The 15,258-nt window shown below is 44.7% G+C and overlaps 1 protein-coding gene across 2 annotated transcripts in view; it reads left to right on the top strand.

Moving 5' to 3' along the window:
• Positions 1 to 15,258, top strand: part of tyw1 (tRNA-yW synthesizing protein 1 homolog (S. cerevisiae)) — a 67,399-nt gene that overhangs the window by 39,958 nt on the left and 12,183 nt on the right. For both annotated transcript variants that reach the window (XM_030109027.1, XM_030109028.1), the window contains exon 14: positions 3,443 to 3,553. In XM_030109027.1, the coding sequence (XP_029964887.1) occupies positions 3,443 to 3,553 (111 nt within the window). The remainder of the gene's footprint in view (positions 1 to 3,442; positions 3,554 to 15,258) is intronic.

The following is a 15,258-nucleotide window of genomic DNA, read 5'->3' as shown; positions in this document are numbered from 1 at the left end:
TTCCTGAGGGGTAGAGAGAGGAGAGACACATAAAGGTACGAACTTTCTGACCAGACCCCAAAAAAAATCCACAAATTGGATTATTTATTATTGGATAAATTGGTTAAATTATTAATTGCATTATATATATATATTTTTTTTTTTCAGAATTGAGTTTAGAGTATTGAAATTTCTACAATTCTTCTCAGTTGAAGAAAATCCAATAATCGTAAATCAAATAATCGTGTTTAATTTAGTGGAAAGCCAAGCTCTGACACGTTTGTGCCTTTGTGAGCCAGCCTTTCTCTCTGACTGTCAGAAGAGTAACACACTTCTGGACGTGCAGGTGACAAAGTTTCGTCCAGGAGCGAAGCAGAAGTGACACTTTAACTTCCTGCTCGCGGTGGATTCTCATTATTTTGAACAGTCCTTCACACTGCGAGAGTCAGAGGAACCGTCAATCTGGAGGAGACGCTGTGGAGTCGTCAGAAATGTCTAATTATATCAGGGTTTCCTCACTCGGCGTCCTCGTGTGCGTCGACGAACCGAGCTCGACACCAGCAGCGTAAACGGTTTGTAAAAAGTCTCAGCAGCAGTCAGACACTTGGAGGAGGAACCGTCTGTCCTGTTCTGAGGACCTGGATGCTCTGGTGTCTGACGTTGGCACTAAATGTGTAATGAATCGGCTGCTCCATCCAGTGTAGCTCGCTGTGGCTCCTCCCCCGGCATCAGACCAGGTCCCCGTTGGTGGTGTCAGTGCGGTATGTTGGTTGGAAGGCATGCGGTACCTCTACACTGCTGTGAAAGTCTGCACCAACATATTTAACGTCCTGCGAAGAGCCGTCTCGCTACGTTTCCCGTTTCAGAGGCAGGGAGCCCAAAGATTTCCCCAGATCTTCCTGCTACCAGATTTTCTGCATTTTCTGACATTTGTTCATGAAGACAAATACGAAGCAGGCGTTCTGCTGTGTGTCTTTTTTTCTTTTAAAAAAACCCAAATGAAATTCTGCTGTTTAGCTTGTAGTTTTTGGAAATATTTTGCTCGTACTCATTCAAATAGCATTTTTTTTTTAGATGTCTTTCTGTGGTGTAGCAGCGTTCTGTTGGCAAACAGTGACATCTAGTGGTTCCAGATTGTATGAACGTGTATTTTCATGTGAGATTAATAGTTCAAAAAAATCCAGTGATTTGTTTTCTTTCCACACTCATCAGTAATGTCGGTTGTTTCCCGTTTCCTTATTGTTCTTGATGTTGCCTTCCTATGACTGGCACGATTGAAACTACCCAAGACGTATTGATGTAAACATGTTGTGCTGAAGGTTAATTTTTCTCGGCAGTGTAACACCGAAGCAGAAACATGTCTGCATGCTTGTGCAGCACTCATGATTATGGTGATTGGGAAGCTGGCGCCTGTACTGGCGGGTTAGCGTGCGCGGCCGCCGCTCGCCGACGATACTGCTGCTGCACAGTCCCCAAAAATAAACCCTTTTCCTTAGCGTCGGTTGCCTCGCTCAGCCTGAGTCCTCAGTCTGTGTTTCACGGTGAGCTCTGTCTCCTTCTCCCTCTCTGTTCTCTGTTTGACGGCTCTCCTCCACCTGGCCCGCCTGCCAAAGCGCAGGGGGGATTGATAGAGCCGTGCCCGAGTGTCGCTTTTGGAATAGAGACAGCTTGAAATACCTCACCTCCCTGCTTCCAGCGTCCAATTATCCCCTTCCCCGCCGGGCCCAGAGGACCCGGCGTTACAGATAACCAGGATGCTGGAGAGGAAACGGGGGAAGGAGTTCAATCTCTTGTCCCGTCGTCATTTGGTTGTTTCTTGTATCAACCGTTTGTCATGCCATCTGTCCTGCCTGCCCCCGTTCTTTCGTCTCCTCTTAGTCTCTTCCTGCTTCTCTCTGCCTCCGTCACATTGTCAATAATTCACCGTCTCCAGTTACACTGTGACGCAGCTGTTTTACTACCTCATCCACTCAGAGAAAATGATCTGAGCTCAAGCTGCAGATCAGGGTGACATTGCTCAAAAGCGCCGGTTCTCAAGCTGGTGCTCGTGGCCCAGAGGAGGGTCGCCTGCGTGTCTTCACAGGGCCGTGAGACTTTTACTGCGGTTTGGTTTGGTATCAGAGGCTTTTCTGTGGTGCTGTAGCAGCATTCTGTTGTCATACAGTGACACCTAGTGGCCCCAGGTGGTCGGTACAGTTTTATTTTCATATAGAAGTCTCCTATCAGAAGCCGCATGTCAACCGACTAAAATAAAGTTTCCAGAAAATCCAGTAAAGAAGAACCTTTCTCATAAATACAAATGCACCGACGTCTCTGTTTTAAAGGACGAGTACTAACCTTTAGCTACTTGCTGACACAGAGTACCAATCCAGGCACTTATTAAATTCCCTGAAGCCTAATTCACACTCTATATGCTAACGATGTGCGAGAGCTGTGCGAACGCCGCCAACCACCCCCACACAGCCTCTGCGTCTGCACCAGCCTCCGTCTCGGCGCCGCCCGACCGATAAACGGCGCTGGCATCGGTCACAGACAGAGAAGTCGGTGTGCTTTGTGCCACGAGGTGTTTGTCATCACATGAGAGGACGAACACAGCAGAACTGAAGCAGCATTTGAAAATTTTCTTTCATATTTTGACATTACTTTCATTTGGGAAGTTGAATACTTTCCTTGATTTGGGTCACGGCTTGTTATTAAAGGGTGATTATGGAGAACCACTTCATCAGTCTGCAGCCCACATGTTCAAATGAAGGCCAGTTTTTCATATTTGAAGCCGATATTGATCACACTGATGTAAGGCACTTGTGAAACTAAAAGCATTTTGTGATCTAAATTAAGAAATTGCTTTTTTATTATTCGATATTCTTTATTCGCAGGCAGCTGTTCACATTATTTACCTTCAGTTCTCGTACATAATGAAGCAGTCAGGTACACCACAAATACAAAAGATAATGACACTAACGCCAGTGTCACACGCCAACAGTCCAGAGTTACTTCTCTGATACACTTCATGTCCATCCTGTAGAGTTTGAGTGATCTTAAAGGTGTTCCCCAGTGGACGGCGTCCCGTCGGGGTGACACACAGCGTGTGCAGCCGACACTCTCACCTCTCAGCAATCATTCAGACGGGAAGCAGGTGGCCGACAGAACATCTGTGAGCTGCTGTGTTTTCTGCGGAGAACAGATGTTAGCGATCGCGAAGCGTCACGGTCGATGGCTTACAAATAAAAGAGACGGTTTTGGGTTGTAAGAGTCGCCTCTCGACGCGTGACAGACGACTTCCCTGCTATGCTTGAATTTAAACCAGATGTGTCTGTGAAGCAGCCTCAATGACTGCGAGTCAGTGAAATCCAGCAGAACAAGCAGAGGGAAGACGTATTGTCACTGCAGTAATTGCACACAAAAACTGTCTTTTTAAGAGTATAGCATTAAAAAAAACAGCTGATCCTGTTTGTGCGTGCAGAGACAGAGGACGGTGTACAGACTGACGCTGGTCAAAGCCTGGAACGTGGAGGAGATGCTCGCCTACTCAGAGCTCATCGCTTTGGGCCAGCCGGACTTCATCGAGGTCAAGGTAGGATTTCACTCACTGTCTGTTTCCTCCTTTAACTGTTAGTGTTTTGGTGTCTCCCTCTGGAGTAAAACTGTCCTTTTCTCTCCATCTGCTCATTAATGAAGCCATCAGACCGGTAACTTTTGTTGAAAATGCTAACGCCACAGGTTTTTTTCTCATCTGAAACTTTTCGAGTAACTTCTGGCTCCTCAGCTGAAACTGAGTTTTTGTCTTTTAATTACTGGCTGTCAGTAAACGGCCGAGCCGTACGTGTGGGAGAACTGCTGCCGATGCCTCTTGACCCATGCAAGCAGCCTGAAATGTACAAATGGAAATCCAGCCTTCGCATGACGAGCCCGTGATGTTTGTGCGGTGTGGGGATTTTCCCTCCAGGATTCATGGAGGATTTTCTATTCTGTTCTGTGATCCGGTGTGAATATTTCATTTGATCTGCCTTTGAAGACGGATGCAGCGCCTGACCTGTGGCAGGAGGCTCTCAAGCCACAGTCTGACAGAACAGGTTGTGCTTCAGTCAGACGCTCTGAGCAGGGTCGGGGGGAAGCGACGGTCGCTCCCGGCCCAGAGTTTTAATACTGACTCACATTTCATGTCACAAAGAAACGCAGCACAAGTGGTTCAACGTCTTAATTTTCCTCATGATATTCAAATATTCATAGCTAATTCAGAGCTGAGTGGCTCTGGACGGGGGCCATTAATGATCTCCTCCGGCGGCACACGGCCGCTCTCCCTGTGACGGCTACAGTCGTCTGGTTTGACCTGAAATTGCAGATCACTACGGTCAACCACGTTTGACTGGAAAGTGAACGGAGAATTTAGAGCACACTCTTTTTTTCTTTTTTGCTCACTTTTATTAGATTCGACTCATTTCTGAAGATAAATCATCAAAACTGCCTCTAGACCTGCGTAAAGACTGCCTCAGCCAATCTGCACATTTTACACATTTATCCATCTTATTTCTACTGCTCTTAATCCTTTAGGTGTTAAAAAAAAAAAAGGTGAGAAAGAGGCGCTTCTTCTGTAAGTCCTGGAATTATGCCGACTGAATCTGCCGCTACAGTTAGACTGATTGTCGAAAACGTCCAAGTGAAAAGTGTCTGTTAACCTTTTACAAGAAGGAGAAAATAAAGTTTCAGATCTTTATCTCCCGATTAAGTTCCAAAACGTTGATTTTTGGTTCATAATATCATCATTTGAAGGAGTAAAATACACAGCGGCTGTGTTGGTGACACTAGTTTACGTTGTAAATACACAGAGACTGTACAAATTCAAGAGAACGGTGAATTATATTTCACAAATCTGAACATTTAGAGTGAATTACACCTTCACACAGCCGTGCTCGTCTCGGTATGAGTGGTGTAGCTCGGTGTAGCGGCGGGCTGCGCGCCACGGCGACCCCTCGCTGGTCATTTGGCGGACGTGGTATAAATAGAGCGCCGATGGGGGGGGGGGGGGGGGGGGGGGGGGGGGGGGGGAGCTACGGTTGTCATAGTGACAAATGTGCCCGAGCCCGTGTTCATTATTCAGCGTCTCACATCAGCGGAGGAGTTCTGGAGTAAAAGTGGCAGCAGGAGGAAGAACAGAGCCACGTATACATTTCTTTAAACCTCCTTTTTATGTTTGTCTAATGAAAAAAACATTGTTGTAAACCATTTTTAACTGAATCATAATGAGTTACACATTTCTGAACGCATTCATGTTGATTTAATAAACTGAAAGCAGCGATAATTGTCACGGCGAACCGTCGTCGGAGTTCTTGGTCACAATTTGTCACCCAGGAAGCGAAGATGAGTTTTTAATGGCCTTCATGATCGTCACAGTCGTCCTGTTTTAAAAAAAACACGCAGTGTTTTCATGAGTGATTAGCTTGTTTCTTCGTAGTTTTGATTACTAGTTAATGATGCAGAAAATGTCTTGACTGCAGAGTTCAGTGGGCTGCGTTCGGCCATAAGTCAGTGGTTTCGGTGTTCACTGTGAGAATAAAGAGCAGAAATGTGTGTTACTGGAGCATCACGCCTCCTGTACCTCCATGATTTTAGCTGCATCTTTGTGTCTTCTACAAATTTATCAATATAATTGAACAAGATTGGGAATACAGTTGTAGAGTAAGAAATTTTCTCTCTTTTACTAAATATGTTTATATTTCATGGGCATTTCAGATTATTTTGCATTTCCAATACTTGTAAAATGAAGTTTTATCCAATTCCCCTCCACACATGAGACAAATCGATGATACAGATTAAGCTGGCTTGTGAACCGGGCTGACCGAGCCGGACAGTTCACATAGAAATAAATGAGGAATGGAGACTGAAGCGAAACCAGGAGCGAACACATCCCTGGCAGCACCTGAATAACAAAACCCCGTCGGCGCTCTGCAGCACTGCTGAAGTTATTGCAAACGACACAGTGACAGGAACACATTTCTTATCTGACAGATAATGGGCAATATTTGTATCCTTGTCGTTTGCGGTGGCTGTGTTTTTATTTCTTTATTTCTTTTTTGTTGTTTCTATTTATTCGTTGTCACAGTGCCCATCTATCCTGCGTTTTACACCTGCCGTTTCTAAATGAGGATTTAGGAGTGAAACAGAACACTCTTTTCTGTATATGCTGTGTGGAACAGTACATCAAAGAGTTTCCCTCTGGAATTGATAAAGTCTTTCTATTTTATTCCATTTTTATATGAACAAAGATTTTTACAGGCCCATTTTTACATAAAAAGGCCACTTGCGGATTCAAAAGTTCGGCATTCAATCAAACATTTTCATTTGGCATTGAACAAAGTGATGCCACATTTAATTGCATGAGTTCAGTGTGATAATTTGCACAATTGTGCCTTTGAAGAAAAATAGAACAAGAAATAGTGTCGAAAATATGCAGCAACAATATAACAGAGAAAGTGTCGGCATGCAGACAGCAGCAGTCCACCAGAAAGAGAAGTCTTTAAGTCTTACAGGTCCCGATCTGAGTGCCACACCACTGCGCACTGCTGTTAGCAGGTTTCTGTTGAATCAGCCTTGGCAGCTTCATCAGTTTAAGACTCTCACTGAAGCACAGATGACCTGAAGCTGTTGGGTCTGCTTCTCCTCACTGGAGCCTGAAAGGACGAAACGGGAAGGATGTCAGCGACAAGACAGACACTCGTAAATCGAGGAGAATCGAGGATAATAACCCGGAAAGTAAGAAAAATTCAATGACACGGTGACATGCCGTAAGGCCAAAGCAGGCTCCCTGGAGAAAACCCAAATATCCACAGAGAGAACATGCAAACCTCAAGCTAACCTGTTCATGGTCTTCAGCACCGGGCTTTAGTGTAATTATAGGATTATTTTTGATTATTTCAATGCAGTTTTAAAGTCGTAGCAAAGTGTTCAGCGTTCTCTTCCTCCTATAGATCCTGTTGATGATAAACTTTCCTTTGAAGCGGTTCCTAACCCCGTTTTCAGGCTGTTGTCCTCGATTATTTCATCACTTCTCTTGCGCCTCCATTTAGTCGATGTTGCCTTTGAACATGAAACAGCTCACCCACAGGAAAACAGTCAAACTAGGAACTTCGGTCCTTTGTTTTGATATTAAGTTTTCACCTCCTTGGAATTAGAGAAACTGTTAAAAACTGCTGCCTCTTGCAGTCTGTGCTCCTTTCTAAACTCTGCTTCCCCCCTATAGAAACGAGGCCAGCTCAATTAGTCGTCTCTGCCTCAGATATCAGAGAGTTTCTGACCTTTGAAGTCGCCCAAAGTTGAGGTTCATTCAGTTTGTACTTCAACTGATTTCGCTGCAGGCGGGTGGTTTAATTGCTGTGTCCTCCGTCATCTCACATGAACACATGCTTCGGAACACACACTTCCCGTGTCTCGTCTTATATAAAAACACGTGAGCAGGTGAGAGTCGCACCACGGGCAAAGTTAGTATTCATGAAACACCTTCTCCCCACTCAGGAGAATACCTCCCATATCCTCTCATTCATAATCCAGAACACATCTCACTTCCCGCTTGACGGCCGAGGTTCGCCGCGGCACGGCGTCCGCCGGGATCCCGCCGCTCCCGGCTATTACCGCTTTTAACCTTCATTTATCCAGAACCCAGCGGTCCTCTCAGCTCGGCGTTGCACCGGCGCACGCCCGGGATCGGCCCACAACACGGTCGGCCTTATCGTTCAGACAAAGGAAGAAAAGAGCGTTTGGGGGATTTATTACGCCTGCCGTTCTCAAGGCCGTCGTACAGTTTGTTAGAGGACTGCAGGAATGCTGCCAGCCAGGATTAGACTTTCTTCTCTTACCAATTGGTCGGAAATGAAATGTTTGTTTGGATTCATCTGCTGCAGATGACCGTCGAACGTCTCAGTTCCGATCAGATCGACACTTTTACTTTCTTTTGATGTTTTTCTTCTCCAATTTACATTTTCATACTTTGGCAAACTGCAAATCTGCATCCGAGGCTTGTTGCTTCGCAGTAACAATAGATTTCTCTCTCTCGAGACCACAGGTATGCTCGGGATGAACAACAGTGGTGCTGTTACATTCTCTGGCTGCCAGGAAGCGCTGCCAAGTATATTTGTATTCAGCTGTGTTTCCTCTCCGTATATCAGAGCACAAATGAACAAACTAGGGAGATTCTGGGATAAAGTGTTTGCTCAGATCCTGGTTCGTTAATAGAAGAAGGATCACAGTAGGAGACTGGCAGAAATTTGCAGCAAAGAATCCAGAAAGGTGGCCAAGAATCTCACCACAACTGTAAAAATGTTTGTTTCTCTGTCTTGGCGCGTAATCCTGCCATCAATTCAAGTCAAAGGCCCCATGAAGGGGATGTCTGAGTGTCGTAAAAACCCTTCACAAGGCCCTACTGCCACCCTTTATTAAGGATTTGATGGATGTTTTCGGTCACCAGGCGCTCCGTGTGGCCAATAACCGAATCAAACGTGGCTCTGGGTGCAGAGAAGACGCACCTCAAGTTTCCTGCTGGAGCCTCCAGCCCTCCTCCTGCATGCGTTCAGCATTTTTCTACCTTTGTGCAGTGTTTGTAATAAGAAGGGGACATTTTTCGGAGTAAGGTGGTGAGATCGGACCGACATTTCCAGGAGCCAGTCACAGTTAGCGTGTTGCACCATCACTTCGAGCTGATGTTCTGAACCTGTGCCGCATTGTTACCACACATTTCCAATTTATTCATTTTCCAGAACAGGAAATGAAACCTTTAAGCTCAGCTTTCCAACCAAATGGAAAAATGGCCCTACAGACACAGAAATGTGTTTTTCGTGTGAGGTGGCGTCATTAAATGAGCATCAGTCCGTCTGAAGGAAGTGGAGGAAGTGGGAGATGACGTCCCTCCAGCGCTGCCTCAACACTCTGTTTGATGCAGTTTGCATCATGTTCCTAATGTGTGCAGGAATTAGCCCAAAAGTTGTGAGAATTGTCGCTCCAGACTGTCCCTGCAGCCATGGAGAGCGTATCTGAGCAAACTCTCCAGCAAGAGCAGCAACACTCTTACAGAAACTCAGAAAATGTGCGTCTTTTTTTCCGTCTTGGCGCCCAGTCTTGATCCTAATTGAAGTTAAAAACCATCATGTGTGAAGGAAACGGAGCCAGCGGCACTTGTTTACGTCCTCCACCTTTTTTTTTTTTTTGTCCTGTGTTTCTGACGTTGCATCACGTTGCTGACGGGAGCAGAAATGAGCGCTCATCACGTGCACATGCACGTGCACACACTGAACCCAGCGAACCCAGGTGTTTTACAGAAAGCGTTGCGGCACGCACAACTGCCTGAAGACACGTATTGATTCAGTTGTTTCCACCATATCATCGTCTGGATGTTATCAGTTAACCAGCATCACTGAGCTGCTCACAGAAAGCAAGATGAGCAAAGATAAAGTCCCGGTTCAGCCGATTCAATTCAGGCCTTCCATTCACAGTGCAAGATCTGTTTCTTTTTTAATCTTTTCTTTCACGAGTTATATGGAAATTATTGTTTTTATGGTTTCGGAGATGTTTTGAAACCTACCTTTAAGTGCAGCATTGACCAGTCAAAGTAGGCAGCTTGAGATTCCCCTTATAGCTCTGATTGGGAGAATAATTCATAAATGTTTGCTTTTCCCTCTTTAATAGTTCAGTAACCTTTCAATGATAAATCAGTCTAAAGGTATGCACATGTGCTGTACACTGAGAAAGGTTTTCATTAGTTGTAGAAATGGGTAAATACTGAACATCTACCTCCAGTCTGTGCACCACTCCACCCAACTGCAGCCACTGTCTTAGAAACATGGTTAAAAAAAAATATAGCACTGGACATGAAAATGCAATTGAAAGTATGTTCCTTTGTTTTTTAAACGGACGCCCAATTCATCAGCTCTGTAACGTCGTGTTAGGCTCGGATTAGGCACTGATTTTTATCCATTTTTAAGACTTTTGTTGTAAAAACTAACCAAGTTTATCATGCAAGATGCAATGACTTGCTGTATTGACGTCGATAAGAAGGAACACTTGAAGAAACGCTTCTCGTTGTATTAAAAAGTCATTTAAAGGTACTTAATTCTCTTAAAAAAATTGAATATCTTTTAGCATCTTAAAGATATTAGAGTTTTTTTTAATCCAAAAAGTGGAAAAATACCATTTTAGCTGATTTCTAAGCATTTCGCCATCAGGCAAAGCAAATAAACGGAGCATCTCAGCATAGTTCAGACTTTGACAGCCAAGGTCTCGAACACTCATACAAGATTTACTACAAAACACCATTAAACTCCCAGAGCTGTGAGAAAACTGTTTGCCCCTCAGAATAATGAGACGAGTTTGCCGGAGCTGTAATGAGAAGTCGGAGGGGGTCAGCACATGTGGGCGGAGCCTAATGAAACCGCTTGGTCCAGTCCAGTGGCAGCGGGCAGTGTGTGATGCTCTGGGTTTTGCGAGGAGGTGTTAATTTCTCCCCCCGATGAACCGCTGAGCAGGTTTAACTGCCCCAGCAGGAACGTTCCCCGGTGCAGTTTTCACGTATGTGGAGTCGCCGTCGGTTTCTTTCTGTTCATTACGAAGCCCTTAATCTCCCTTCACAGCGTTACTCCCTTTTGTCTCAACAATTAGAAGATCTCGTTCACAGTTTGAAGTCTTTCCATGTCTTTAAATCAAAAGAAGTGCAGATCTAATAATAATAAATGAAAGAAGGCTCTCAGTTAAACCTGAAGTCTTTGTTTTTTTGAGTTTTTGCAAATATAGAGGAAAGCAGGAATGTACTTTGTTATTCCCAGAGGGAAAAGGGCATTAATCTACCTTTCCAGCTTATTATCTGTTGTGAGAGAAAAACCTCTCGTTAGACACACTGTAGCTGCTAAAGCCAGAACAACTTCATCACATCCTACACACTGTTTGACTTCAGCCTTCGGAGATTCTTTATTACCTGAAACACTGGATTCTCTGAACTGGAGTGCAAACAGGTGGAATCAGTTTGACTGGAGGATGTGTTTGCGTGGTCCCTGGGAATCGCTCTTTGGTCACTTTGTCATTTTCCGCTGCTTTTCTATGCAGATTTTAAGCCACAATGAGAGATATCACCGCAATCCTCTGTTTTGAGTACAACATTCAAAATTGTTTGCTCGAATTTCCAAGTAAGTTTTTCTTCAGTGAGAGAAACATTTGGTCATTGTAAGAAATGAAGGTTTGATGTCTCCAGTGTGTGTTTCAGTCACACCTGTAAGGTTCTAATTGGAAAAATCCCTTTAATCTTTCATGATTCACAGGCTCTCTGTACATAAACCTCATACGTTGGTCTCAGAAACAGCCACAGTTCTTTGCAGGCCTCCGATCCTCCCATCCTCAGTGTCAGACTTGAAGTATTTCCCTTTATTTCACTTTATCTGATGAGATTCCTGCTGATACTCTCAGGTTATTAGCTGCTCTTCCTTTGTTTTACGGCTCTGGAAACATTCACGTAAAAAAAAAGTCATTTTGTGAATTGAAGAGCGTCTTAAATCTGTGGTTCCTTACATAAATCCGGCTGGACGGCTCCTCTTGTCACACACACTTCAGACGGCAGCTGCTCGCACTCACAGGAATGATTCACACTTTTAATCGTACCAAACCTGAAAGTGTTCCCGTAGTGACACACACTCTCACACACTCACAACCTGTTGTTTTTCACGTCCCTGCACTTCAGTTTGTCACGTGTCGGGAAATGTCAGCGATTTGTTCTCATCCGGGAACGATTTCTGCGAGCTCTTAAAACAATTATTCTCTCTAAAGGCTTTTTTATTGTCGTTTTTTTTAGTTTTTCCTGAATATCGAGATACGTTTGTCAGAATTTTACTGCTGGTTCGACAAAAATAAAAAAAAAAAAAAAAAAACTGCATTCAGCAAGTTATTGGAGCAAATTAAGCAGAAATTGAAGGGATCTAATATTTGTCCTCATCACAGACAGAGCTGACAGATGGAAGAACCCCTTTTATTAGAGTGAGCTCTTTTTTTTTTGACACGATTCGGGAATTATATAAATCTATACTTCCATTTTCAGGCTCATAAAAAACAAGTCAGTGGAACAAAGCTTGAGGAAATAAAAAGGATCGTATGAAACTGCCAGACAGGAACCAGAGACGCTTTTAATGTGAAGATCAGATAGGTCGGTGTGTATGGAGGACGTGTTTAAAAAACAAAACAGTTAATCCTCTGAAAGGCCACAACAAATAGGAAAACTCTTCAGATATAACTGTAGAAATAATTCTTGTTGATTTGGGTTTGCTTGTTTTTGAACTCTTGTATTTGGGCTATTTTTATATTTCACTCATGTTAGTTCATTGTTAAGTGGATTGATTTGACTTTAGGCACAAATACTTACTTTTTATATTCATGTGTACAATAGCTGACAAAAAAAGTAAATAAACTACCTTATTACACTGCAACAACCCAACCAAATGTTTTTATCTCCATTTTTCTTCCACTAGCATTGTTTTATTTTCTGGCCAAATCCATCTATTCCAGCTGTTTTATGTTATTTTGCTGTTGTTAGCCGTTAGATGAGAACCGTACTGAAAGCGAGCTTCGACCTCTCACACTCGGCATCTGGGCCGACTGATCAGCTGCTGTTTGAACAGTGAAGACTCTACATGTCTTCATGGCTTAATCACACCGTCAAAACACCACCGTGGTGAACTGTAGTCAGTAGAAACACAGTCGCTTCCAGGGAGCTGGTGACTTTCCTCAAATGCTGATCCATCAGACTTCTGTCAAGTAATGGTTTCTCTGGTCACATTCATGTTAAAATGGTTAAGAAAAAAAATGGACCAAAAGTAGGAGGTCACCATATCGTTGATGGCAAAGTTGACAATTATCTAGCTATTTGAAATGCTGACGCCCTGCAGTGTCTCTCCTTATGAAAGATATTGCTGAACGTTTAAGAAGCAATCCCGTCTCGTCCATACGAACCACTTCAGACATGCATGTCGCAGTTTAAGATACATTGATGAGTGTGTGTGTGTGTGTGTGTGTGTGTGCGAAAAACACACACTGCAAGTCACCGGCTGAGACGGCCGAAGGTTTCTCATTTGAGTTCGTATTGATCCAACACTTCATGACATTTCACCACACCGGAGCGAACGCGGCACTAACAAGACGTCAGGGAGGGAAACTGCGCCGGCATGCAGCTCGCCGGGCGACGCGCTGACTCTCTGCTGTAAAGTCATCAAACGCCGCTCGCACTCTCACTTTCATTCATGCACTGCTGCCTCTGATCACACAAGAGTGAAGCCAAGAGCAAAACCATCATTCTGACATTCTTCTGGTGCGCTCACTAGTTCATATTCACCTCAAATCCAAACGGCTTCTTTTCCTTTTCCATCATCTTTGAATATGCGGGATTCTCCTGTTTTATGTGAGCCTGCAACAGCAACAGTCTCCACAAACAAAACAGCTTCTCATGAAGATGTATTTATTTATTTAACATTTTATTTAGATGACGTTGGGAAGCGCTGACGGGTGATCAGAGGAGCGTCTCCGTCGGTCCGCAGGGACTCTGTCTGTTCTCGCCTTTGTGACGGTGGCTGTGGAGTCTTCGGCGAATGATCAGCCGTATCTTATCTTTACCGTGAATAATTCAGCGAGCCCTCTTTGCGGGCGCGCTGGATGTGAGAGAGACCTCTCCTGTCGGGATTTAAATGTTTCATCAAAGTGGAGATTAAGGAGACAAGTGAACCCAAACCGTGCCAGAAGGAGGATCCTCACCTTCCTGAAGTCAAGTGCTTTCCTCCCCTCCTACGACTTACTGCCTCTTCAGGCAGGTCTGTCCTTCCATCAGTCATCCGTCTCTATACACGCCACAGTTGTGCTTATGTCTGAGTTATTAGGAGTGTGGATCGGTGAGAGTGATGCACTGCATCGGTGAGAGCGTCTCCTCCAGCAGGATCCTTCTTATTGGCTCATCAGTTATGAATTCGTCATCTTCGGCGCTGCGTCATATTTTCTTCCTGCAGTTTAGCGTCCGCCTTTCCTTTTGTTGTCCGGTTAGAGATTGATCGTCTCGCGGCAGCATCGATATCGCTCCGCCTGTCTGAGGACCCTCACTGGCCCAGGAAGGAAGTGGATTAGCGGGAGAGCGGGCGGGGTTGAGCACGGGTGTAAATGCACCAAGATAAATGTGGTGAAAAGCAGCCGGCGAGCGAGGCCTTGGCGATCAGCGTTTATGATTTCCATTAAAGGAGGAGATGATTATGAGAACAGGTGAGATGCTTTCACTGCCGCTGCTCCTTCCTGTTGGTTCAGCACATCCATATATCTGGAGGGGTCCTCTTCCCTCTTCTCCTGCTCTGTGATTTATACCGAGTCCCGGATGCTTGATCTTTATTCAGTGGGCCTCCAGGCAAGGCTGATAACTCCAAGGTCTCTCATCAATTTTGTCCGGTGTTGCTGCCATGTCTGGCTCCTCGGGCCGCCCCCCCCCCCCTCGCACCCCCTCCCCCCTTCCAGCCTTTCTAAGCTCGCCCTCTGTTTGTTGTGTTTGCGTTGGCTTTGTGTGGGGAATTCACAAGCAGCCCCACCAGACGCCTGTGCTTTAAACGACTGGAGAATAGCTGCAAGCCCCCCCCCCCCCCCCCCCCCCCCCGGAGTCGGAGGAGGACCCCCGCAGTTCCTGAGTGGACCGGCTCCAACAAACGTGAACGGCAATCTTAAAATAGCCGGGTCAATTTCCAGACCGTACGTCGGCTCTTTGTGTAGTGCGCCTCCGGGAAAAGCAAGTAAATACCTCGAAAGGACCGGCGAGGTTTCAGCTTCCCTCCACACATTCCTTCTTTCAAGCATATCGGTTCCATCGATCGGGTTCAGGAAGGCTCTCAGATCGGGGGGGGGGGGGGGTGATATCTGGATCATGTGAGATGCTCAGATTGGGTCTTTCTGAGTGGTTTTGAAGCGGTTCATTCCCAGAGGTCAGAATCATGAGGATTATATGAGCAAGTCGAGAAAGAGCTCAGAGGATTCTTCTTTACCGCTCATTTAAATGACATGAAATGTAAGAGACTCCAACATTCATTTTAAATTACCAAAACTTTCAGAAAATGATTTCCATGGCCCACAAGCGTGAAGGTTTTGAAACTGACCCAGTTTGATATTTGACGGTTTTAAAAATCACATAAATCAAATATTTTACTTTTCCACTATGAAATCTAATGACTTTCCTTAAAATGACCCAAAATACAAAAACATTGCAAAATTCTAAATTTCTCCCCTTTTGTCCTTTGT

This window comes from Salarias fasciatus, chromosome 14 (genome assembly GCF_902148845.1).
Source record: "Salarias fasciatus chromosome 14, fSalaFa1.1, whole genome shotgun sequence".
Lineage (NCBI taxonomy): Eukaryota > Metazoa > Chordata > Actinopteri > Blenniiformes > Blenniidae > Salarias > Salarias fasciatus.
This window is presented reverse-complemented; position numbering and strand designations above follow the sequence as displayed.